The 24755-nt window shown below is 35.2% G+C and overlaps 3 protein-coding genes across 7 annotated transcripts in view; all 3 read right to left on the bottom strand.

The window, feature by feature from the left end:
- Nucleotides 5238-9779, bottom strand: LOC105157360 (F-box protein SKIP31-like). Its single transcript, XM_011073806.2, has 9 exons — nucleotides 9499-9779; nucleotides 8400-8774; nucleotides 8246-8319; nucleotides 7667-7739; nucleotides 7252-7362; nucleotides 6322-6496; nucleotides 6079-6197; nucleotides 5607-5661; nucleotides 5238-5525 (listed from the first exon to the last, which is right to left on the bottom strand). The coding sequence occupies exons 1-9, from the start codon at nucleotides 9571-9573 to the stop codon at nucleotides 5455-5457; spliced, it is 1128 nt and encodes a 375-aa protein (XP_011072108.1). The 5' UTR covers nucleotides 9574-9779; the 3' UTR covers nucleotides 5238-5454.
- Nucleotides 10444-16702, bottom strand: LOC105155894 (nudix hydrolase 3-like). Of its 5 annotated transcripts, none has more exons than XM_020692650.1 (22): nucleotides 16554-16702; nucleotides 15939-16118; nucleotides 15655-15702; nucleotides 15385-15462; nucleotides 15193-15289; nucleotides 14948-15081; nucleotides 14634-14715; nucleotides 14402-14488; nucleotides 13894-14000; nucleotides 13494-13665; nucleotides 13165-13406; nucleotides 13005-13086; nucleotides 12809-12874; nucleotides 12596-12673; nucleotides 12426-12521; nucleotides 12133-12284; nucleotides 11847-12015; nucleotides 11661-11744; nucleotides 11419-11513; nucleotides 11154-11244; nucleotides 10923-11069; nucleotides 10444-10707 (listed from the first exon to the last, which is right to left on the bottom strand). In XM_020692650.1, the coding sequence occupies exons 1-22, from the start codon at nucleotides 16649-16651 to the stop codon at nucleotides 10657-10659; spliced, it is 2436 nt and encodes an 811-aa protein (XP_020548309.1). In that variant the 5' UTR covers nucleotides 16652-16702; the 3' UTR covers nucleotides 10444-10656. The 5 variants fall into 5 exon arrangements, with proteins under 5 accessions (XP_020548309.1, XP_020548314.1, XP_020548311.1 ...); XM_020692655.1 differs by having other exon boundaries at nucleotides 12133-12218; XM_020692652.1 differs by having other exon boundaries at nucleotides 14652-14715.
- Nucleotides 17366-24755, bottom strand: part of LOC105155888 (nudix hydrolase 3) — a 13535-nt gene continuing 6145 nt past the window's right edge. Inside the window, exons 8-22 of the mRNA XM_020696892.1 lie at nucleotides 24694-24753; nucleotides 24186-24292; nucleotides 23593-23764; nucleotides 23212-23453; nucleotides 23010-23091; nucleotides 21948-22013; nucleotides 21594-21671; nucleotides 21424-21519; nucleotides 20292-20398; nucleotides 19984-20152; nucleotides 19054-19137; nucleotides 18295-18389; nucleotides 18116-18206; nucleotides 17895-18041; nucleotides 17366-17634 (exon numbers count right to left, since the gene is read on the bottom strand). Of these exons, the coding sequence (XP_020552551.1) occupies nucleotides 17572-17634; nucleotides 17895-18041; nucleotides 18116-18206; nucleotides 18295-18389; nucleotides 19054-19137; nucleotides 19984-20152; nucleotides 20292-20398; nucleotides 21424-21519; nucleotides 21594-21671; nucleotides 21948-22013; nucleotides 23010-23091; nucleotides 23212-23453; nucleotides 23593-23764; nucleotides 24186-24292; nucleotides 24694-24753 (1659 nt within the window). The 3' untranslated portion in view covers nucleotides 17366-17571. The remainder of the gene's footprint in view (nucleotides 17635-17894; nucleotides 18042-18115; nucleotides 18207-18294; nucleotides 18390-19053; nucleotides 19138-19983; nucleotides 20153-20291; nucleotides 20399-21423; nucleotides 21520-21593; nucleotides 21672-21947; nucleotides 22014-23009; nucleotides 23092-23211; nucleotides 23454-23592; nucleotides 23765-24185; nucleotides 24293-24693; nucleotides 24754-24755) is intronic.

The raw sequence follows: 24755 nt of genomic DNA, 5'->3' as shown, positions 1-24755 counted from the left end.
TAATATGCAATTTATTACATCATTCAATATATTTAAATTTAAAAACTGATTCAATACATCAATAATTCAAAGGGACAATTACATTTACACTCCCGACCTATGATCTGTGTACACAATCCACCCATATCTTTTGCATAATTACATAAACTACCCCTGATAGAAAAAAAATAGGAGTAGTTTGTATAATGATGCTAAAGTTTTAAAGTGCATGTGTGTAATTTTTTAAAAAATTAAAAAATGGTATGTGTAAGTAATATTATTATTTTGACGGGTATATATGTAATTATCTAAAATATAGGGGTGATTTGCATAAACAGACTATACGTCAAGTAATGTAAAAATAACTCTCCCTAATTCAAATCAACAAATTCGTTCAAATAATATAAGTAAACAATAAATTATTATAAAAGTAAACATACATCCAAATTCATGATATCAGAATCGAAAAATACCCATTAAATAATTTTCCTAACATAAACATCGAATAAGCATTGTTAAGACAACAAAACCCAACTACCCCTTAACTGTATGCTACCGACACAGAGTTTTAAATCGTAATTAAACTCAAATACAATCTCCCCCCCCCCCCCCACCCCAAAAAAAAAAAAAAACTTAAAAGACCAAGAAATTTAGGTTAAAGAAAATGAAAGAAGGTGGGAATATTGAAAATTGTGAACATATATGCGTTGAAACCAATCACTTTCATTCCAAGTCATTGTTGGACTTTACAGATAAGGTTGTAAAAGTAGCTGTTATTATGTTACTAAACATCACTACTCTCTCTCTCTCTCTCTCTCTCTCATAAATTTACCTCAAAATCTGTATACTTTTCTTTCTGTGATTAAACAGTCACCCACACACACACACACAGTGCCTCAAAGTTGACGAGAATTTGTGCCTTTTTTATTACATTACAATTAATAATAATTTACCTTAATTATTAGCTCAGCTGTCATCACGTACGTCTTTTCACAAATCTGTGTAATAAAAATATGGAGTTGACATGCATGCTGCAGAATCCCATGCAGACTTCACCCACACGTGCTTCGCTAATTACCTATCATTTCAACGTACGTGTGCATGTCTATTACGTACGTATATACCAACGTCACTTATGCTTAAATATTAATTATTTAATTTTAATTAATTCTGTCTGGTCAAAGTTTATTTATTACTCTTTTATTTTTCTTCTAAAATTGTTCAAGATAAGGTTGAATTGAAATTTCTGTGGTCTAATCTATGCACCGCGACTATGACCTTCATTCAATAAATTATTTCGTGTTGATTTTTATGCATTATTCTTAGATATAATGGTATGGAAATATATGTATATATATATATATATATATATTTGCTTTTTGAAATGTAATTTTGAATTTTGTGAAGAGTACTATGGATAATAGAAATTCCCCCACCTACACCAAGAAATACATAAATAGTTTTATTGGACTCATGAAGGCTCCAAATCAACCACGTGGATTAAGAATTTATAAATATATATTTCAGTCTTATTTATTGAGACGTTATTTATTATTCATACCAACATTCTTTATCTCTCATTTTTTTTATCTAATAAACTTATTTAGGCATCGAAAAGTTTTTGCTACCATCCAACAAGTCTTACGTGCTTCTTTCTTTTCAGGTCCTAAACTACCTGATTCGGATGCTCAGAGCGAACTCGATTTGCGCCCCGATCAAGATATTTGTATTATAGGAGTATAAAATTAAAGGGTAGGTGTAGCTAGAAAAAAAAAGAACATTATCATTATAGTTTAATGAATATTAACAACGTAAATAAAAGTCGATTTCTTGGCCATATTAATTCGAGTTACACCATTATATGAGTATTAATTTATTTTAATAATAATTATTGATTAATTATATAGATATGATATGGGTAAAAGTCTAAATTATCACAAAATGATAATTTTGCTCCCAAGAGGGCACAAAATTACAAATTTATCAGCAGGATCCGCGCCTTTTTATCGGATCGGGCCCGAGGACCCGAGCCACGTGGCAAATGCGCATTGGATCAACCAGACCCCCAACTCCACTCTATAAATACCCCTAGTCAGTATATTAATGATACGTTGTCTTGACCATATTTTACTTTTAGGTCGATTCAGCTTGCTAATTTGTTAAGCGACCCACTTTTACGACCTCAAAACCAAACACTAACTTAAGCATCGGAAGGTCTTAGTTGGGGGTCACCCCAATAAGCCTAATGATCTGCTTCTTTTCTCAGGGTCCAATCACTTACCTGGGAGAGGTAGCGATCTCGAACCACTTGGAGGACCAGCTCGTCCGATCAAGAAGGTCTCGTGGATTCGACCCGAATCATATAATTTATTGTACATGAGACACTTTTATTATTATTTTGTAAAGTTCAAGTAATTAGTATTATTATTAGTTACGTGAGGGAAGGGGTCGATGGAAAAGGGCAACAAGAGAAATAAAATGAAAATTGTATATCAAAATCATCAACTAATGGAAGACAGTTGGCTTCATTAATTTGTGACTCGACAAATATTAATACTACTTAATTAAGTCATTAAGTCAAACAATCACTCCTTCTTTATTTAATATATTTTTTTTTCTTTTTTTAATGTTTTCTAGTCTTAAATTTTCTTACATTCATGCTTAGACTTTCATGGTTGATAATGTAGTGGAAAATAACTTCATCATAAAGTCAAAGTACTCAAATTTTCAACTCATTGTATTATGTCAATTTAAATTAACATTATTGTAAAATGATTAGTCGGTCACAGTTGAGATTTTATAAACGAGTTTGAGGGCATGGGCTCGAATCCCATCAGACGTAATTTTATGTGAGTTTATTATAATTTATTTTATTAATTATTCTTAGGTCATGTATTTTTTTTAATGGAAGCGATAATTATATACATTAATGAACATATCAATATGATTAATACATTAATAAATTAATAAAAAATAAAAAATTATATACATACATACTTATTTATTGTAAATAGATCATTTTTTGACACTAAAAGAAAAATGCTCCATGTATGTGTGAAATTATAACCTTTTAAAACTACAGTGTATTTATTGATTTTCAACTGGTATTTAGTTAAATTACAATCAATAAAAAGAAGAAAAATTTAAAATAAAGTGAGATAATATGGCTAGAAAACAAAAAAATCAATTAGGAAAAAAGTATTGGAAATAAACCACAAATGAGGAAACAGATGAGAGAAGGAAGAAAACTTGGGTAAAATGTTATAAAATGATTTTTTTTTTTTTACATAATTTCTTTTCAAACGAAACCAATTTAGCCATAATTTTCATTTAGACAAACAACTAAAGGCAATATCATTTCATAGAAAAACACATCAAAGACAATTATGCTAAAAGTAAATTACAATGGATTTTGCTAATGTTTGCATAATTATATTATACTCCCCTTTTATAAGCTTTGTGTATAACTACACGTAAATTTCTTATAGTTTAGAAAATTAAATCTAGCATCTCGAAAGGTTTGTTTTCGTCTAATAAATAAGTTTTCCTATTAGTTAAAATGTAATGAATTTGCAGATATTAACAAAAAAATTGAATGAAAATTGATATTTATAATAAATTGACTTTTTACTGATTATTGCAGGTCAAACAATTTTTTTCCAACTAACTGCTATTATAATGGTGAAAATATACCTTCACACATGTATTGATGCGTGAAGACGTATGAGAGTAATTTTATCATAAAAAGATTATTTGACCTAACTACAATAACTCAGTAATAAGTCAGTGGGGGGTAAATAAAGATTTTTTTTTGTTAATATCAACAAATTCAGTGAATTTTAACTAATGAAATGACTTATTTGTTAGACAAAAGCATACTCAGCGAAGTTAGATATAATTTTCCAAATTACAAGAGGTATGCGTCTAATTGTACCAAATCTCAGGGGAGGAGAGTATAACTATCTTATAAATACTTTATCGTTGTTTAAAAAATTACAAATATCTTCATAAAATTAACGATTTGTTACACAACTATTAGGCCCATAAAAATATTTATAATTTTTTAAATAATAATAAAATATTTATAAATATAAAAATCTCTAAAAAAAAATCCCCCTCTTATAATTTATCTTTATTCTAAATCACTCAGCTTATGAAAAGGTAAAGGTCAAGTTTTTATAACAATACCCCTTTCAAAAATATGTGGCGATGAGTTCAAACCCAAAAACTTTAGATAAAATTTGGAATAATAGTTTTGAAAACCCCCAAAAGTGCCAACATTAATAAGTGGACAATTGCAGCAACCTCTCTTCAAATTTGGTATACAAAGTTAAGTGGATCAAATCTCAGAAGGTGATAATGTAATTTTTTTTTTTTAAATGATCAAAATTGGCTCTCCAGCTTCCTTTCAGGGCCCTAAACCCATGACCTATTTTTCACGTGGAACAAGATTCAACGACTAGATCACTTGATCATTCCCGAGACAACTAAAATCATTCCTTAAGGGGTCGCTTACTTTTGTAGATGAAAAAAGTGGTGGATTAGGCCCACTTAGATAAAAGTATTGCAAGTGATGTCGCTAAAAAGCGAGATCGATTAGATTTGTATTACAGTAGTACGACTTAACACACATCACACTAGAATTCTTCCCCCTAAACTATGATCTTGGGCTCTGCTTCAGGTCTGACCTATATTAGGATATCAACAATGAGGATACATCGTAGTTGGGGGGGGGGGGCAGTCTCATTGCTGGATGAGGGTGACGCTGCTGTGAGTCTGGGCATCCCGCCTCGACCTGGGTCTGGTTGAGGTAAGTTGTCACGTCGTATCGCACTTTGTTTTGTTGGGTGTAGGACTGGCCCCTTCAATCCTTTGTTAGGCCTTTTGTTTTTGAACTTTGGTGGAAACTCAATCAATAATGTATCGTTATTTAAACTGCTCCCATCCTATTTGGCTAAAAATTCTGTGACGACCATTGTTTAGATTCTTCTACAAAATATTATTATTAGTAATGGAATATAAATACATAAAAACGTAAAAGCAAGTCAAACCCTCCAATTTAATTGAGTAGTTAAAAATAATAGAATTCAATGCCCATAAACAATCAAAGAAGAGGTTCGTATGTGCATACTTTCGTGTTTAACTACTCAATATAATATATTGACCATCAATCATAAAATGTGATTTCGTTGAATTTTTTTAATATATATATATATATATATGTGTGTGTGTGTGTGTATTTGTTTGAGGCAAAGGAATGCAAATCACATTACCAATATATATTAACTCATCGATCATGAAATGTGATTTGAATTAAAAACTTTTAACCACCTCCGAAAACTAATACATAAAACCATATATAGCTTCATGCGTAAAAGCTTCATCCTATCCTATTTCTCTTACCGCTACATTATAGATGGCCTGTTGGAGATTGCCAGAAGATATAGACATCTATATATACAAAAGAAACTATAATCAGCAAAACCTCAAAGCAGCTTCAAGCTCTGTCTCATCTTTGCAATTATATCCAAGGAGGTAAGCACGCGCTGATACATAAATGCAAGTAAAGATCAACACAAGTACGTAGCAGAACCTTTTTCAATAATGTGACAAGGAGTAGTTCATACCAAAACGGCCGCATCCCATGAAAGGCTCTGCTTCATCTGTACCACCACCTTGATGCTGGTCCTCGATTTTCAACACAGGTAGAATTCAGCAACCAAATGATTCAGATATATATATAAATAAAAAATTTTAAACATTATAATTTAAGTCATATAAGAACAATATGAAACATTATAATGTAATTATGAGTAGACATTATAAAACAGCATGGTCAACTCATTTATTTTATTTTTAAACTCACAATCCTTCCATTTTTATTGATTGGATATATATTTTAATCGATATTCAGAGGAACTCGACAAATATTTTAAATGGCTTTTAATTTAATTCGAAACCAAATTTTTACAAGTATCATAAAGCACGCCGCTAAGTCCGAATTTGAATACCAGCCACCTGAAACCGCAACCCCATTTTCACACCTCATTTTTGCAAATATGGCCTAAAGATTACAAGTCAGGAGGAACAATGTCTTACAGCATCATGTTCCATTTCAGCTGGTGACAGTAATATATCAAAACAGCGTCCTGAGATGGTACAGACCGAGAGTTCATTGGTAGGATCCATAATAACTTCCTTGCATGTATCATCACATACTACACAAAGGAGAGGAAAAACCAACAATCTGTAAGTATCCTGCTCAAGTATTAAAGAATTCTCTTAAATGATTCTATTCAACAAAATCTATCACTGCTCTGCTCAAAACGAGGTTCTTCTTACCATGAACATTTCCAGTCTTCTCACACACAAATACATCCCCAATTTGATAGTATGTGCAACTTTCTCCAGAGCATGCATGATTCGGAACCACTGTGTCAGCCAGGCCTCTGCTAGTCTTCCACATGGAGACTTGATCAGCGAGTGTTTTGTCAAGAATTATACGGTCATCATTCACCTTAACATAGGAAAACCCTGAATCATCTATAGTCAATAGAAATACCTATTCACTAATTGGGTTTGGGGGGCCGACTTAAACGATCAGATACTTTCATAAAAGTCACTGTCTCTGTTATTTGAAACCAAAAAGAGGTAAGGGACAAGGTGTTCCACCATATTGCGGCTCGCCGGCTCCAATGCATAAAAATGGTAAATGGACTATAAAAGATAAAATGGCAAGTACAAGAAAAATAGACAACCATATAGCTAAAATAATCACTTGACCAAGTAGTATTTTGGACATAGCAATCAAAATAAGCTCTAACGTGAAACCAAGAAAATCAAGTGTTTATATATGCTGCTATCTTAACATGATTAATCAAATATATCAACAATTACCATGAATTTTCAATGAAAAATCAAATGTAATTAACAAAATAATACTAGCAGATTACCTGATATAGTTGAACAAAGAAGAAACTGAAATGAAGATAAAAGAATCTGTGTTCTTCTAATTTGTTTTTCCCCCCTTCCCCAAATTCCAGGGCCCATGTTCTACAGATACAACTTGTGTCAACAGGACACTGTCCTTTCACCACACTTGGAGGAAGAGGGATGCAACTGGAGGTGTATATATATGTATGTCAACATGTACCATTCGAGAATAAAGCAATACTTATAACTAGATGTCAATTAATTCTCAATGTTGCCATGAGTCAAGATTATACATTCGTCAGTGAAGCACATTTGCAGACGAAAAACTTATTTGTTCACCTGAGAGGGATTGGGTGCTTGACTTCTCTTGGCCACCTGCATTTGGATATAATATTCTTTGAATTCAGAAGGGCAGCTCCGCACGAACTCAGCCATATCTTCTTCATCACGCTGCAAAGAAAATGTTAAATCTTAAAATGACATCATTTAAAGCACCCAATGGAAGTTGATAAATACTCATAACATGGTGTCAACATTAAGCTAGATCTTCATGGAAAGTAAGAAAGACAGATATACACACGCACAGAGAGGGGAGAGAGAGACAGTTCATTGATGCAAGACATTAATTCAACGACAAGAGTGTGACTTTCAATCCACCCATTACAAATTATTGAAACATTGGTTAACCATAATTCCAAATGTAAATTGCTTCTGCAAAAAATGACAGAAGTTAAAAGTTAAAATCCAAAACTACCTGGATGTAAAGTTTCTTCCAAGCACATTCTCGCAGCTTTTTTGGAGGCAGAAGACCCCAACGCATACAATATCTACAAAAAAGCACCAATCAAACTTCTTTCCTTATAACAGTAAATGAACGAAAATATGCAAGCTGATGATATTTCTGGCAGTAATAGAACGCAGTAAGCTTCTTCTGATCCAGTCATTAAATTTCCATAATCCCATTGGCGCTGAAGTTGCTGAGAGATCCCACTTTCTTTGGTCCAAACAGAACAAAGGAATCCTTTTCAGAAAAACAACAGAAACTTTTCTTATTTTTTGCAGATCTAAAATATGATTAATTATACATGACGAAAAAGCAGAATGTGTGCTTCTAATCAGAGTTTCAATAATATTGAAGTTCTCATCAAGATAAAAGGTCAAAACAACAAATAATTGAAGATAATGATCAGGAATATCAGATGTTACATCACAACAAACTGTGTCCAACCAAATATGAAGTAAAAGTATTAAGTCCCTGTATAGGGACGGCAGCTAGATGGTCACGTTGTTCATGTTGTGAGGGGGGACTGGAGATACGGGAAAGAATACTAACAGGCGGCGCCACAATGACTCATCTGAAGAAGCAAAATTTAGGAATCTACAAACCAATGAGCATGAAACAAGATCCTGCAGTTCAATTATCAGAAAACTAGCTAGTCAATAACAAGGAACTAATAGAAATGCAATTATAGGACAAATCTCCTAACCTCAGAAGAGAGAAATTTGAGGATGTGATACAACAATTCAGCAGGGATCTGACTGAAAATCCCAGTATCAATCCTTCTGGGGATTGGTCTCCTTTCAGTAGTAAGCCTCCCGTCATTGCTATGGTTGCCAAAGACGGTATCACTTTTTTTTAAAGGCGACAATGAAGTTTCAACTTCAGCTTCCGCCTCAACAGATGACAGTGAAGGCAAGGACGATCTCAATACTCTAGACAATCCCTCATCACTAATTACACGATCCTCAATTCTAATTTTCTTTGCTTGTCGTTCCTTCTCTTCCTGCTCGCTTAGTTCACCCTCCTCATCACGTGATCTCTTTGCATCTCTCTCTTCCTCTTCCACTCTCTCCGAATTTTCCTGCACCGCATGTCCAACAGACCCAAGTAATGCTTGCATGGACATAGATAAAATTTTGTATTCAAGAACGTCGCAATTTTCTCACTAGTTTAGGTTGTAGATGATGCTGACAAACACAGATATTCACAAGCACAATTTACTAAGTAGAAGAACAATTTGGAAAGGATATGAATCTTTTCTTGAGAAAATTTAAAACATGGCAACATATTGCATTTTGTGTATAATGTAAAGCTGAAGACTCATGCGCTCTGGCAGAGGGTCATAACTACTTTTGGTACAATACATACATTTTGAGTACATCTATTTCCAATGCGTTCTTTTATCAACCTTAAAATATGATAAAAAAGAAACATTAATCATAAGGACTTAGCAAAAAATACCTCCGACTACCATGAAGAACAAATGCTCATCAAACAATTTTAAATATAAGGGCACATAAATAAGGACACATTTAAATGCTAAAAGAAAATGAAGCATCCATATTTGATGTTTGGCTTTAGTACATCAAAGTTCAAACTGAGGCACATTGAAAACTACAGACGTCTTTTTCCTGAAAAGTTATACAACTTATACTGGAACAGCTAAATCCAACACCATCCAACCGAACTCAAACTATAGCAAACATCTCCATAGTCCCCAAATAGACCACCTTCATATGTGAAATTCAATACAAGGAAAAACAATACAAAAAGAAAATTCAGAAAAGATCACACGACATGTATACCTGATCGGAGAGTTCAGCGAATACTTCAGATTCGAGGAAATAAGCGAGGCTTTCATCTTCGTCATCAGAAGCCATAACAACTACGGAAATTTAATAACTTCCAAAGAGAACAAGGTAAATCAAAGCATATGATACAAGAATTCTGTATTCATAAATGAATTTTGAGTGGTGGCCGGCGATGATCGCCGGCGAATTAAGGTAGGGTGCGTCGGTGAATCAGCACCGTTGATTAGATTGCGGAGAAGATCCGGGAAAGGAGAGAAGGTGCGGGATAGGATTTAAGGATGGGTCGCGTGATAAGTGCTTTCGGGTCGGGTTATCCGTTATGAACTTACTATGCAACTTGTCGGGTTACCCGGAAAAACGGGTCCCGAAAAGTAACTATAAAAATTATTTTATATTACTATTATATAAAAATATTATTTTATCGTATTAATTTTGCATATTTAAATTTATTCTATTGAATGAATTAAAAGAAATTCAAAAATATAACAATAATTTTAATATTTTTAATAAATTTATTGAAAAACCCCACAACCTTACACACCTCAACTTTTGGCACACTTTATGTTTTGAAACCAATATTAATAAAAAAATTAATTTTTAGATATTTTTACACACGAATCGAATGTGTTGTACATCTATAGTACTATTATAAAAGACAACAATGATGTCATATCAATTTTTAAAATATTCAAATTAATCTTTTAATTCAATTTTTCTCTTCAAAAATTTGATCATAATAATAATTTAAATATTCTTTAATAAACTCACATTCACATTTTTTTTCTTTTAATCTCAAATTACAATTTTTCAATATGTTCATAGGGATCACGTGCAATGAAGGCTAGTAACAGCAAAATGATAGTTAAGTTAGTTGTAATTGTCAATTGTGTGACGAGTAGTTGTACAAGAAGGCATTAACAAGGGTTCAATAGTAATTTTCACCTCATCGTTCATTATATTCTATTTGAGAAGAATATTTGTAATATTTCAAACAATAAGAAAGTATTCATAATTATACAAAATCTCAAGAAATGTAATTATAAGTCACGCTTGTATTTACCTAAATAGTTAAAAGGTACATGAAATATCATCGTACAAGAATATCCACCATAGAAATTGAAGAATTGAAGTGATCACACACAATTCCCATCTTCAGTTCATTTCTGGCCAAATGGGGAAAGCAGGGGCTATATCCACTGGAACCTGCATTTCATAGCAATTAGCGTTCTGGATGTAAAATGCTGACGCTAGCAACAATATAAGTGAACTTTCAATTTTGTTCCACACGGGACGGTTGTTATATTTTAATTTTATGTATAGTTAAAAGAGGGATAAATGTAATAAAATAGTATTATTTGTCCTTTTTTAATGATGTTTTAATGACTTAGGAAAAATACATACATGCTTGAGGTTGTTACCTGAAGCATTTCCAGTTTCTTCAGTGCCCCCCTCAGTGGTTGAGAGATGACGCTGTATTTGTCAAGCAGTGACTTGGCTGCTGCTTTGTCTCCTCTTCCCTGTACTGTCAGAATTTCTCGACTCAAGCTCTCGACGCCATTCTCGACCTTGGGATCAGTTAACACAAACTCTGAATTAGTCATCTGAACACAACTACAAGTCCAGACACAGGAGGTATTGGTAATGCAAACCTTGTCGAAATCGACATAGAATGTTTCATCAGGGAGTAAAACAATGCCACCTTTCTCAGACAAATAGTTGAACAGGAGAGCCTGTGCTTGTCTGGTTTATCATTTTTAGCACAACAGAAGTTGTTAGTGAGGTCAACAAATGTGAATTAGAAAGCTTTTGGGTGAACTTATAAGGAAATCAGATCTAAAATGAGCTACAAGATCTTTGAAATAAGTTCAACCAAACACCTTCTTTGTTGATTCGTACGTTAACTAGATAGCTTACATATGAGCCTTCTTTAATCCGAAACGTAGTGAATGGAAGCAGCCCGTGAGGAACGACACGTACATTGGCTTGATTAGTTTCTCGGGAAGCAAATCCTGTTCAATGTAATAGTTGCATCAGACTAGAGAAAGATCAGTTTCCTTAATCCTGTGCTAACAGAATTACTGGACTATTGCACGAGTGTAGCGACATCGCCGTGCAGACAATGCTGGAGGAAGATGGTAATGAAGCTGGCTACTTACCTTGTCAGTCAGAAATCTTATGGCCCAAAGGCCAACAATGCTGGCCTTTGCCTCTTCCAGGGCTGAATGAAGTTCTTGCATCTCCTGTATCACAGAACAGAAGGAAAACTCAATGTTGTCTCAAACAGAAACTGTAGACTCCACATTAGGATAAAGGTAATCAAGTGAGTGGGATAAGCAACTAACCATTCTGACAGAAGATTTCTGCCCGTTGCCGAGGGTTATGGCGTGAGGTCCAAGAGCACGACAGTACTCACGGCAAATTACATGCGTGTATAAGGACTCGAAATCTAGGAGTCCCCTCTGTTCCTCTGAGACACAAACATTGGTTATAGGCTGAAAAAGAAGCTTGAACCTGTTCAGTATAAGCACTTCGTTCAGAGCTCCTGGCAACAATAAGCCGACAAAATAGAACTTGTCTGTTGAAAAAGGAAGCAGGAGAGAAAAAGTGATGGAAAGAGAAGACTCTTACTTTGCCTTGGCAACATTCTTGAGCAACAATGTTAATCGTTGATCGTTTGGGAGATCAAATGAAACAGATGTTGTTCCTTTGAGATCCTGGCAGAAGAGTGAAGTCACATGCTTTTTCGGAGTCTTGACATGGATATGTTCGGTAGGTTCCGACTCCGAAGTTTAGATGAGAGTTGGTCAACATTTAACGGTGTCAAATCAATACTTAAGTAAAAGGATACTTTTACAAATGAACTTTCCATTTTAAGAAATGATCTTATTTTAGGACATTCCGAAAGGGAAATAAGAGCTCACCCCTGCTCTGTAAACAAGGTTGACAACTCGGATGGTAGCAGCATTGGTAACATTGGACTTGTAAGCTTCATCAATCGGAAGGTTCTTGTCCAAAACCTAAACCATTACTCAATCTCAACAAATAATAGTGACAAGGGACAAAATCAAGAAACGAGAATAAAGCATCTAACCTGAAAATTGTCAGCAAAGAGTTTAACTTTACATGCTGCTTCATCGTCACGAATTCCAATAATTGCCTTGAATGTTGCCTGCAAATGTAGAGCTAAAAATTTTCACTCGTACAACCTCCAAACAGACAGCAAGGAAGATGAGTAGCAGGCTGATAGTGTAAGCTTAGGATATGAAGAGTTGGTGAAAGAGGAAGTTTCACATTTAAGCAATACCTTGTACTGAGGAGGTGTGTCTCTGTGAGTCTCGTATGGCCCAATGGTAATGTCCAACTTAGAATCCTTATGAAGAAAACATCATCAGTAGACATGAAAAGATTATCGCACTGATGAAGAAAAATACTTCAAAACTGTGATAACATGGTGATACCACCAATCCATGATCATAGATGTCAAAGTGACATATACTGACCAACTCCGTCCAGGCAATATGGGATTCGTGGTAATCATTTGACTCAAAGGCATCAGCGTTGCTATGTAGGAATCTTGTCAAGCTAAAATTTAAAACAGGAATCTTGAGTACAAATTTTTTAGGTGGTCTGTGATTTCACTGCAGGTCAGAATATACATACCTAGGAGAGCTGCTCAAATTTCCTGCCTTGTACAATAAATCAGCGGCTTCAGCAAGCAAAGATTGGTATTCTTGAGAGTAAGGATTGCTGTAAAGATCATGAACATAACTATTGGTAATGTCGTTGCTTAGGAAGACAGCATCATCCAACATGCCCTCACTTTGCCTTCTTACAGTGTGGAAAGAGCCAGTTGCTTGCATCTTCTGATCATCTGATAGGCTGTCATTCCACAATTCAAATTCCTACAGGGAACAACATGCAGCCATCAATCAGATATGTTAACATCAAAAAATGTTCCAGTTCAGCCTGGGATGAGTCTTGTCTTGTACCCTTTTCTCCATGTCTCTTGGGTAGAAATTAGCACCATGTGGTCTTGAAAGAGGAAATGCTGCTCTGTATTCAAGACCCTTCCACCCATTTACGGGCTTTGTTGCGTCGGGGAGGAGCTTGATAGCTGAATCTGCAGTGGATAAGAATGGCTCGTTTTCATCAAGAGCCGACCTGACAATCCAAATTAGAAATATAGGTAAGCATACTGCGCATGAAACTATTGTCCCCAATAACAGATATTTGGAAGATACTAATGTTGGAGTGATAGAAAAACTATGTTTAGACATTGGTACATTGTTTTCTTTTTTATTTGGAGTACGGAGAAGTTGAGGTTTATCCAGTGAAAGAAAGAGAGGTGCTAAAAGGAAAGATGCAAGAAACCATTGCTGAAAGAAGTACCATGGAGTTCCATTTATTTGATAATACATCCACTTCAACTTGTCTAGTCGAGATTCATCAGCATGCTCCCTTAACCAATCTCTCAAACATGGATTGCTGCACCAGACCTGTTATTACAGTGAAAAAAACATTAAAATTCGGACAGAAATATGACTAAGAATAAGTTTAACCAGTCAGCAGCTTTTTGTTTTGTGCATAGACAGCAATAGTTCAACCACATTTCAAGCATAAACTGACAAAAATTCCTGAGATAAAAACTAAATCGAACAGATGGGTAACCAGCAGCAAGTTGCCGAGAAAAGTGAAGAAATTGATAAGAAAAGATTGAGCTCTATTTCTGAATTTCGGTCAGTTACTGTAATATATCTAATTATCAGAGGTCTCTATGACAACCTATTTTCTGTTGTTTCAGGAAATATAAATAAAAAGGCGGTGCAGCTGCTGAAAGAACGAATCTGATTAGTATAAATGACTGGGAACAAATAAAAAAGAAAGACTTTGATACTACCTGCTGTGAAAAAATTTCATCCATGATTTTTGCGGTTTTGATGAGAAGTCCTAGAGCTTCTTTGTCTGCATCAGCGAGCCCTGTCAACTACATCACAAATTCACAAGGTCCTCTCATTTCTAAAGCAGGTCATGAATTCTTTATGTTCTCTTGACTTCATTAAAAACATCATAAAATAACCCAAATTTATGTTAAGGTACAAGGAATTATGTAAAAGAAGTAACTGGAGGACCTCAGCGCTGAGAGAGACATGACAATAACGATTGAGCTGCTTTTCTAGCACCATGGCCCGTTCTTCCACGTTTCCTTTGTACCTATAACAACCAGAAATTTCATGAGGAAAGCTTTGAGGAACATGGCATCCATGCAAATCATACCAAGATTAGCAATGAGCAATAGTAGGTATTTGTAATTTTGTTACTTCTTAAATACATTATTCCTTGATGTCTTGCTACGTGAAAATCTTTCTTTTGGCCATGTTTTAATTTGATACATAAGTTCTATGAAAATGTAGTAAATAATAGTGCTGATTTTGTCTGAACATACCTCTCTGAAATAATCTCAAAGAGTGTGCCATACTGACCATTTACGTCATATGGCACAAAGCCAGGATCGCCTTCAGCAAGTAAGCGTCTATAATCCTCCCAGAAGAGGTATTTCATTCCTGAAACCTCTGATTCCTGCATAAAGAGCAAGCCAATTAAGACAAGCTTTCTGATTTTTCCTTTCTATTACAAAGTGCAGATGTAGATGTAATGGAAAAGCAGAATGGAAGAGAGAGCACTGCTGACCTGAAGAGTAAAGGCATCCAAAGGAATCGGATCTAATGTGGTTATGAGATAGACATCATTGTACTCATTATTAACGTACTTTCCGTCATTCGTGACACTGCAACGATATGCATGAAAACCTGATCATTCTTTCTGAAAAACGGACCAGAAACAAAACACATAATGCACACTCAAGAAATTTGATTTTTGAACCTCTGTTCAAGGTAAGAAAACATGAACTCAAATGCATCACTGGGTAGTTTTATGCCAATTTCTTCATGAAGCTCCCTCCTACAAACAACAAAGATCTTATTACCACAGTATAAGCATAAGTTAAAATCTGCAAGCAATGAGTTTACATGGCCACACCAATATATTGCAGAATACAGACAATGGCCCTAATTTATTACAACTTCCAAGAAATTTCTGATAATAAGTTTGATAAGATGTTTGAAAAGTATCATTAAAGCATCGGACAAAAACCTGTCCTCATGGCAGAGGCCAAGGTTGTCAGCCGAGTTATGACGCCCGCTGGTGGACATAAAATTTGAGTTGCACATTGGTATTAGCAATAACCTTTGGCACTGGGATGGATGCTCGCATCTATTCTTCAACATTTTTCTTTATTATGGAAAAATGGAAATTTAGAGCATCTCTACTTAATCTGGAAGCTTTCACCGCATGGATCAGTCATCAGGAGAAACTTATTACAGGAGAAAAAGAGGCAGGGGATGTCAGAATGACAAGAATTTGTCATACAAGACTACCTGGCGGTTGCAAGAGACGAACTGCCAGCTGATATGTGGCCAGAAGTAGATATATCCCACAATCCGGCCCATGCTTCCTTGCAGTCAGTACGTTTTTGGAGAAGCATTTGTTGTGTATTCTCAGCAAATATCAACACACGAACAGCACGATGGTAATCACCATCTCTATGGACATCTCCTCTACGCATATATGGGAAGAAGAGAACAGGAGAAAATCACAAGTATAAGCCATTAATCAAAGCGAAATAGACAAAGGAAGAGAGGTTACTATGGAAGCCAACATTCTATGAAGTCAACTAACTAATCCCACAAAAGCAATGAAATTGCAGGTCTGTTCTTGATCCTTAGTTCATGAAGGCAAAGAACGTACTCAGCTCGTGCCAAATTAAGTACCCCTGATCATTCGATGCCCTGAATATAATTTCCTGGTTCATAGATAGATTCTTGGAAGAAATTTTTTTAAAATGGAACATGGCAAACATTTGACAGTCTTACAACAGAAAAAAACTGACTTGTGGCAACATACTTAATCTACAACACCTCAAATTGTAGATGTCCGAACAAGAATTTAACTGAGCTGCAATGAGAACTAAAAACTAAAGATGATGTTCTAACCTGGGCTTAGAGATGCCAGTTTTCTGACCATCTTTGCTTAGGACATCAAGAAGCTCGGGTGAAGCCGCCATCACCTGGGATTTTTGTACTTGATGCATAAAGACTGGTGAATGCTATGGCTAGAATCAGCTCCCAAGTATAAGAAGACCAATGCAAGGTTGACAAATGTAGTCAATGTTCAATTAATATTCAAGAACAGGAATCTTGGCGGAAAGAGAGGATATTATACATAAAGAATGCTGAGGTTTGAACTGTACTAGAATGCAAGATACCTTTTCTCCGTCTCTTCCATAATAGTCAGTAATAGTTTATGCACCATTGAGAAAAACAAGCCGCCACTGGAATAAAGAATGATCATTTCCCCACCTGCCAAAATTGCTGCAGAGAACACCCAACGGCAAATGGTTCTTTCATAGCTATTTAAATACATCACTATGAATTTAAGTTGGTAGGGAATGTTTATTTTGTGAAATTTACAATACAAAGAAACAGCAGCATATGGTGCTGCATGGTCAACTTCTCTTTTGTTTGTATAACTATAGGAAAGTATGAGGAAATAGTACTCTGCAAAGTTGGAAATTTAGAGACGGAAACGATCTCTGTCTCAAATTTGTTATTAGATGGATTGTTTTTTAACTTAATTAAATTAGGGATAATTGCAATTTTGGTCCTCAAACATAGCCACATATATATATATGTTATATACCACATATATATATATATAGTACAAATCTGCATTTTGAATATTTCCCTGAACCGCATAAAACAATTTCCGATACAAACGTGTAATTCTCTACATTATGTGAAGTGGATTAAAGAGAACCACTGCCTGTATTTATTTTGTCAGAACTTGAAATAATTTGCTCCATCCTGTGAATTTTTATTACAACAACAGAATCAGAGAGATTGGCTCAAGAAGCAGTTCTAAGGCTTAAAACAGACAAATAGTTTCCCTTCGTCATCGTTGTCTTCTCCTCCTCCTTCAATCAACATCTAAGTCCTATACACGACCCTGTCGTCAGACGCTCTTGCGCAAAATTTCATCAGCAATCGGGAAATCAGGCAATATGTCCACCGGAACCTAGAGTGAGAAACCAGAAACTGAATCATAACTAAATCCACTTAAATAGTGAAGGATTTGTGTATATATCAAGCAAAGCCAGACTGATATCTGAAATGACATTGAATCATCATATGAAAAGGCATGTTCTTGATTCACCTATGAAATGGGATATAGTGGTAGTCCTAGTATTCTTACATTTACAGAATTTCAACATATGAAGACAGCAAACACGTGATGTGATGATACTGTAAGTATTATGTCAGCAAAAAGTGGATTACCTTAACAGCCTCCAGTTTTTCAAGCGCAGATTTCAGTGGTTGTGACATCACAGAATGGTTCGACAGAAGCGCCTTTGCAGCGTCTTTGTCGCCTCTTCCTTGTATTGTAAGAATCTCTCTACTTAAGCTCTCAACAGCATTTTCAACCTTCAGTGAGGGAAGGTAGGATGCAGAATTAGATCATTTAAAAGCAAGTCCAAGTGGAGTCGAGTGGATCATACCTTATCAAAGTCGACAGAAACTGTCTCATCAGGATGCAAAACGAAGGCGCCTTTCTGGAATAAATAGTTAAACTGTAAAGCTTGTCCCTTCCTACACATGTTTGACAAAAATACCAAGATCAGAACTTGGTGTCTCTGATTGTTGACGTAAATTATAGAGGTAAGCTGAAAAGGCATACCCGTGAGCTTCCTCTAAGCCAAAACGTACAGAACGGAAGCAACCAGCAAGGAAAGAAACGTACATGGATTTGATCAAGGTGTTTGGAAGTAAATTCTGTCCACATATGAGAAAATGCAGTTTTAAAACGTCTGCATGTAATCTCACTTGGGAAAAATACGCATTCTTGCTAATAAACACAGTACATTAATCCAAAACTGGAGCAAACAGCTGAAGCAGAGTCCCAAGGATAGTAAGCCAAAATGATCCAAATACAAATACATGTAAATGCAGTCCCTGTGTGTGTGTTTGTGCTTATGAACTAAAAAGAAAAGGTATGACATCTAGAGTATTATGTACTAAACCAAAAGATGCACATAGTGAACCAATGCTACTTGGCATGATAGACCAGAGAATGATGGGCAGGCAATTAAGATAGGAATAGTGGATCCGCAGTCAAATCTTTGAATTCTAGCGAAGATGAACGAGACTGTAGCATGTTCAGGAATTTATTGTTTTCATAAGGGAATCGGTCCCATATTCCAAAAATTAAGTAGTAACAACATGAGGTTGCTACTGGATGATAATCCGAATCATTGATACTATCTTTCAGGTTCGGATAACAGATTAAAGAAATTCTATCAGCAAAAGTTCAAAACGAAACAACAAATTCTCCAATGTATTAGCACAAATTCCCAATGGAGAAGTATCTCCAACACATAGGACCATCAGAAATATCATGAACAAAGTGCAAGGTAAAAGGATAATACAAGTCGGTTACCTTGTTAACAAGAAATCTTAGAGCCCAAAGGCCAACAATATCAGCTTTAGCTTCTTCCAGAGCTGAGTGAAGTTCTTGCAACTCCTGTTTCATAGAGATTCTTCGAACTGTCAGCAAAACGGGTAGTAAAAAAGACAAACTCTTACAAGGAAAATATTAAAGTATATCATTGGCTTTTTTAGTATATGACCCATTCCGCCACCCAAATTAATCTTTTAGCAGATGATTTTGACCATTTGCTTTCCAGAGCTGTAGAGCAAGGACGACAAGAAGTTCATACATATGATAACATAACTTGACAAAATGAATATGCATGCTCCAGTTTCACAGGTTCTTAAAGATTTTACATATTTTCTCTAATATAGTTAGTGCATGTGGTGAGCGCTCCCTTGTTACAAAGTGGAAGGTGAACAAGGGATTTAAGAATTCAATGGAGTTGCTCCCTGGTTTAGAAAAAAGTAAATGAACTCTTTATTTTAGTGCATATTGCTTCACAATCTAGTCACTCTTTTACCCGAAACCACAGATGTTTTCCTTTTAAGATGCTAAGGTAATAACACCACATTACGGTAAAAGCACCTATAAACAACCGAAGTATGCCTGGAGCCCATCTTAATAAAGCATGACATCCCTGATAACCATGTTGACAGTTAAACATGTTGAACTTGAAAAAACTAATGAAATTTTAAACTGTGGACAAACTAAATTAGTTGTAACATCGTTATCATCACACAAATGTACCAGTGATATACCATTAATAATTTCAGTAAATAGAGAACATATTTCTATATAAACAATTATAAGTGCATAGATTGAAAATTAGCAAATTCATGTCATCATGATCCACGACCTCCTTAACAAAAGAGAGAATTGATGGAATAGCACATGAAAGAGGACAGCAAAGAGTGATATTGTAACAATGAAACATACCAATCTCACAGTAGACTTTTGACCGTTCGGAAGGGTTATAGTATGAGGTCCAATACCATGGCAGCACTCATGACAAATTATGTGAGTGAAGAAAGAATCAAAGTCCACATATTTGCGTTGTTCCTCTCTTATGCATACAGCAGCTATAGGCTGAAGAATAAGTTTGAACCTGGTCAAGAGAAGCCGACAGAGAAATTAACAGCTGACCAAAAAGGCATAAATAAAGACATCTAATAACTTTAAGGGCCAACACTGGGATTTTGGTTCAAATTGTAAATATTCAACATCTCGAGGGAGGAAAAATATACTTTGCTTCTGAAACATTCTTGAGCATGACCATAGAGGTTCCTCTGTCCTTTACTATGCGTTCATCATTTGGAAGATTAAATGCCGCAGTTTGTGGACCCTTCACATCCTGCCAAAAAGATTCACCAATAATACTCAATTCTACCAAACATTAGTTAAAGTTCAGCTATGCAACAAAGATGTGTGTAACTTCTTTGGAGCGAACGCATGAAAAAAAAAAGTAAAAAAAAAAAAAAAAAACTCAAAAAGTTCAAGATTATAATTTTGTATTGAAGTATATTCAGATAACCAAAAAAGATTCCAGTTTGAGAAACTTGTGACCAGTTAGGAACCTGTTATGTTTATCAAAAACCTCCATTGATCGGCATCTGTTTTTATCATCATAACATCCGAGGCAATTCAACAAGCAAGAGTTAATTGGGCAGTAACGGAAGAACTCATAGAGCTTGTCAGAGGAATAGCAAATGTAAGGGTTACAGCCAGTGAATGGAATAACAATAATTGCTTCCAGTTACATGAAAACACGTAGAAAATACAGTAGAAATGGAATATTGAAGTTGAAAGTTGGACTAGAATGTACTAAATTTGGATGATGGCATGGGCTCAGAGATATACACATTCAATAAGCTTGGTTTCCTGGGTGCATGTTAAGTTACAGAAAATTGGGATAGAAAATGAGCAGTCATTTGACATCCCTTCTTGATTCATGTGCACAGCTTGCTCTGACAAGGTAGTGAAGCAATGAGGACATTTCATGGGAGGGAGGGGGTCTGGAGAGACGGTGAAATAATTTTATGTGTTTCCCTTATGTGGCTAGGGGGAGAGCAAAACTGATCAATCCGCATAAACAGAAGTAAAAACTAAAATTTTGGCTTAAAACTGATGCATGTAAAACAAAGGCACCCGTATGGGGTTGGTTAATAAAATTCATCATACTTTAAGAACTAGATTCAAATTAGAAACAATTGCATGCAAAATGGTAGACATATTATGAACTGGAAAGCCACAATGAGAAAATAACTCTTTCCTCTTTAATTTCATACTAAATTGGTATAAGACTTAGCAAAGTATACATCAGCGCTCTTTTAACTAATAGATTTTGTTTCCAAGATATTTGTATAAACAAATACTCACCCCGGCATTATAAATAAGCCGGACGACCCGAATTGGGGCTGCAATCACATCTTCTGACTTATAAACATTGTCCATTGGGAGATTCTTCTCCAAGACCTAGCAGAGCAACCCTTTGATAAGAATGAAGGAATTACAAAATGACTAGCAACAAAAAGAACTTAATACAGCACCTGTAAATTGTCACCAAATAATTTAACTTGAGCTGTTGCCTCATCGTCCCGAACTCCAATGAATGCCTCAAAAGTGGCCTAGGGTGCAAATTATACACAAGGTAAAAAAATAAATAACAACAGAATCAATTTCATTTTGGTGTCTAAGCAATTTAATCATATTGCGTCGTCCACAAGCCATTCACAACCCCACAGTCGCATTGCCAAGCTGCAATTTTTGCATGTCCACTTTGAACCACAGTTTTTAAACAGTTTGCTTGCTTTCACTCACTTCAACATAAGTTTGTATGCAACCAAAACCAAAAGGCTAATTTGAATATCATAAAATGAAGCGAAAAAACGACGTATAAGTACCTTGTATCCAAAAATTGTGTCTTCGTAAGTCTCATATGGGCCGATAGTGATATCCAGCTTCGAATCCTTTGAAGAGAAACAAAAGATATATACAATTATTCAGCACATGAGCTTAAAATAATATTTCGATTTCCATACAATTAAGCACATCTATGGCAACTATATCAATAAAATAAGCAAAAATAAACAAGTAGTCCACAATGATGAGAGTCAACTTGCTCCATCTCTCCCCTTCTCAGCTCCTCAAATTGCAAGTTTTTGTTTCTTACTTTGTCACGAAAAGAACGAAATTATTGAACAGTCAGAATAGCAAACAGCAATTTTTACTACATTAAATAATTTTACACTCCTTTTGTCCTATTATCAAGTATCCACTTCCTTGGACTAAGTTTTGGATCAGAGTTGAAAAAGGGAAAAAAAATATGTATGTTCAAAATAATTATCTTCCAGAGTAGCGGCTTCACATCATTGCTTTAAATGAGAGGGTATTTTAAGGAAAAGGATGCATTTTAAGAATGGTTATCAAATGCCCCAAAAAGGAAACTGGTTTGATAGATTTTGTAGAAAGGAGGTTCATGTTAATGGTATAAAAGAAACCGTCTTAAAAGAAAGTAGGACATCACTTTTTGGTAAACTGAAACATCCTTCCAAACTCATTCGTCGCGACATAAGCCACATAATAAAATGTCCAAATGAAAATATCAAAATCTAGATTCCAAAGCGTTGTTGCCAACATAACTGTCAAAAACCCTAAACCATACACCATGGGACTTGTCTTTATCTCTACTGAAATCATTAGCAATTTTCACAAAGTGGGCAACTGCTTGCCTACTATTTGTAACTGGTCTTGAGTATTGAACAAATACAAGTCACGTCTTTGCATTGTTGTTAGAGCAGCTAATACGACAATTAGTGATTGGTACTCGCAAAAATAAGTAATTGGAAACATGCATACATAAGATAAAAGCAGAGTAAACTGAGTACGAATATCTAAAAGAAAACTGACTGCTACTAGCAACTTCAATTAGAGAAATAGGAGTATTGAGAATTGTGTGAACTAACCAGTTCCATCCAGGCAATATCTGAATCATAGTATTCATTTGATAGGAAGGCCGCAGCTTTGCTATGTAAAAGCTTCTTCAGACTGCACCAGTAAGATTCATGTACAGAATCAAAATCAGCTAATAATTCCCTTACTGGAAACTAAGTTTCTTCAGGCTGCTGTTTTTCACCCACTTAAATTTTGTGAAAAAGAAAATTTTACCTTGGAGAGCTGGTTAAGTCCCCAGCTTTGTGCAGTAGATCAGAAGCTTTTGTGAGGAAAGCCTTGTATTCTTCAGAGTAAGGGACAATATATAGATCATGAGCATCACTATTACCACTTTGTTGGGCAGGTGACAGTAACTCGTCCAATATTCTTTCACTTTTCCTTTTGATAACATTGAAAAAGCCTGTTGCTTCTTTCTTCTTATCTTCTGGAAGACTATTTTTCCATAATTCAAATTCCTAAGAAGAATAGAATTTAAATGCCCAGATGTAAACAATTAAGTTGGAGATTTCATTGAAGAGAGTAGGCAAAAGGTATATTCAGAAGATGGCAAGCAGGAGTCTTTTTTAAAATATAAGACAGGACAATATTCCATACCAATTTGTCCATGTCTGGGGGATAAAAATTTGCACCAGGTGGTTTCATAACAGGAAATGCTTTCTTATACTCAACTCCCTTCCACCCAGCAACTGGCTTTGTAGCTTCAGGAAGCAGCATGACGGCCGAGTCTGCAGTTGTCAAAAATGCCTCATTTTCATCCAAAGAGGACCTTCCAAGGGAAAAAGACAGAGTGAAACTTAGAGGCACTAAAATGCACACACAAAGAACAAAAGTTAACAGACGATATCCTAAAAAATTCAAGATCTTAACTGCTGAGTTTAACCTCCTAATAAAGGTAGGTTCCATGAGAAGTTTCAACAATGTCACAGCAGTAAAAACTGTAAATGATTATATCTTGTCAAATTCTTTACATGCTTTATATCAATAGAATGAGGAGGAAAGCAAACAAACAAAAACTACAGCATGCAGTTACATGCTCTGTACTTTTACCCATGTCTAGCAACTTGGATGTAAATCTTGACAGAAAATGCTTTAGAAGTCTACTAAGACACCAAATTTAAACCAATAGGTGGATGACTACCAAGTGAGAGAAAGCATATGGAAATGAGCATTGAGCTAAGCAAATATACCATGGACTTTTGTTGACTAGATAATATATCCATTTTAACTTGTTTAATTGGGATTCATCAGCATGCAGCTCCAGCCAATCTCTTAAAGATGGATTGCTGTACCAGACCTATTTATAAGAAGTAAAAATGAGAAAACACAAAAAGAAACTTATGAAGAATCATCCATCAAAAGAACAATAAGGAAGAATATTATTTTTAATCAAGCAGCACAGATGAAGAAGATTAAATTAGAACTCAGCTAAGGTAAAGGGTTTTGGAAGCTAAATTAGAAATCGGTCGTGGGCTCAACCAAAAATGTTAAAGCTATAGGCTTTGCAAGTGCTAGTATAGGAATTTTGATTGAAAGCAAAACCAAAAAGTTACAGAATACACATATGAAAGCCAAAACAGAAATTGGAAGTAAATAGTTAACATTTGATAGTATAACCTTACCATTTCCCATTATAAATAAATCAACACCAAAAAATGTATTTCTTAAGATATCCTGTAAAAATGGCAGGAAAACAACCTGCAGGAAGAAAATTTGGTCCATTATTCTTGCAGCTTTGACAACTAAAGTCAGAGCTTCCT

This window comes from Sesamum indicum, linkage group LG1 (genome assembly GCF_000512975.1).
Source record: "Sesamum indicum cultivar Zhongzhi No. 13 linkage group LG1, S_indicum_v1.0, whole genome shotgun sequence".
Taxonomy (NCBI): Eukaryota; Viridiplantae; Streptophyta; class Magnoliopsida; order Lamiales; family Pedaliaceae; genus Sesamum; species Sesamum indicum.
The sequence above is the reverse complement of the archived record's forward strand: the minus strand, read 5'-3'. Positions and strand labels throughout refer to the sequence as shown.

Coding starts and splice junctions, on each gene's coding strand:
- LOC105155894 (XM_020692650.1), bottom strand. CDS start 16,651: ATGCATCAAGTACAAAAATCCCAGGTGATGGCGGCTTCACCCGAGCTT. Junction 12,674..12,808: donor ACACACCTCCTCAGTACAAG/GTATTGCTTAAA, acceptor CTACATTTGCAG/GCAACATTCAAGGCAATTAT. Junction 12,016..12,132: donor AAGAATGTTGCCAAGGCAAA/GTAAGAGTCTTC, acceptor TATACTGAACAG/GTTCAAGCTTCTTTTTCAGC.
- LOC105157360 (XM_011073806.2), bottom strand. CDS start 9,573: ATGGCTTCTGATGACGAAGATGAAAGCCTCGCTTATTTCCTCGAATCT. Junction 6,497..7,251: donor AAGCACCCAATCCCTCTCAG/GTGAACAAATAA, acceptor TCCTATGTTAAG/GTGAATGATGACCGTATAAT. Junction 5,526..5,606: donor CATGGGATGCGGCCGTTTTG/GTATGAACTACT, acceptor TTTATGTATCAG/CGCGTGCTTACCTCCTTGGA.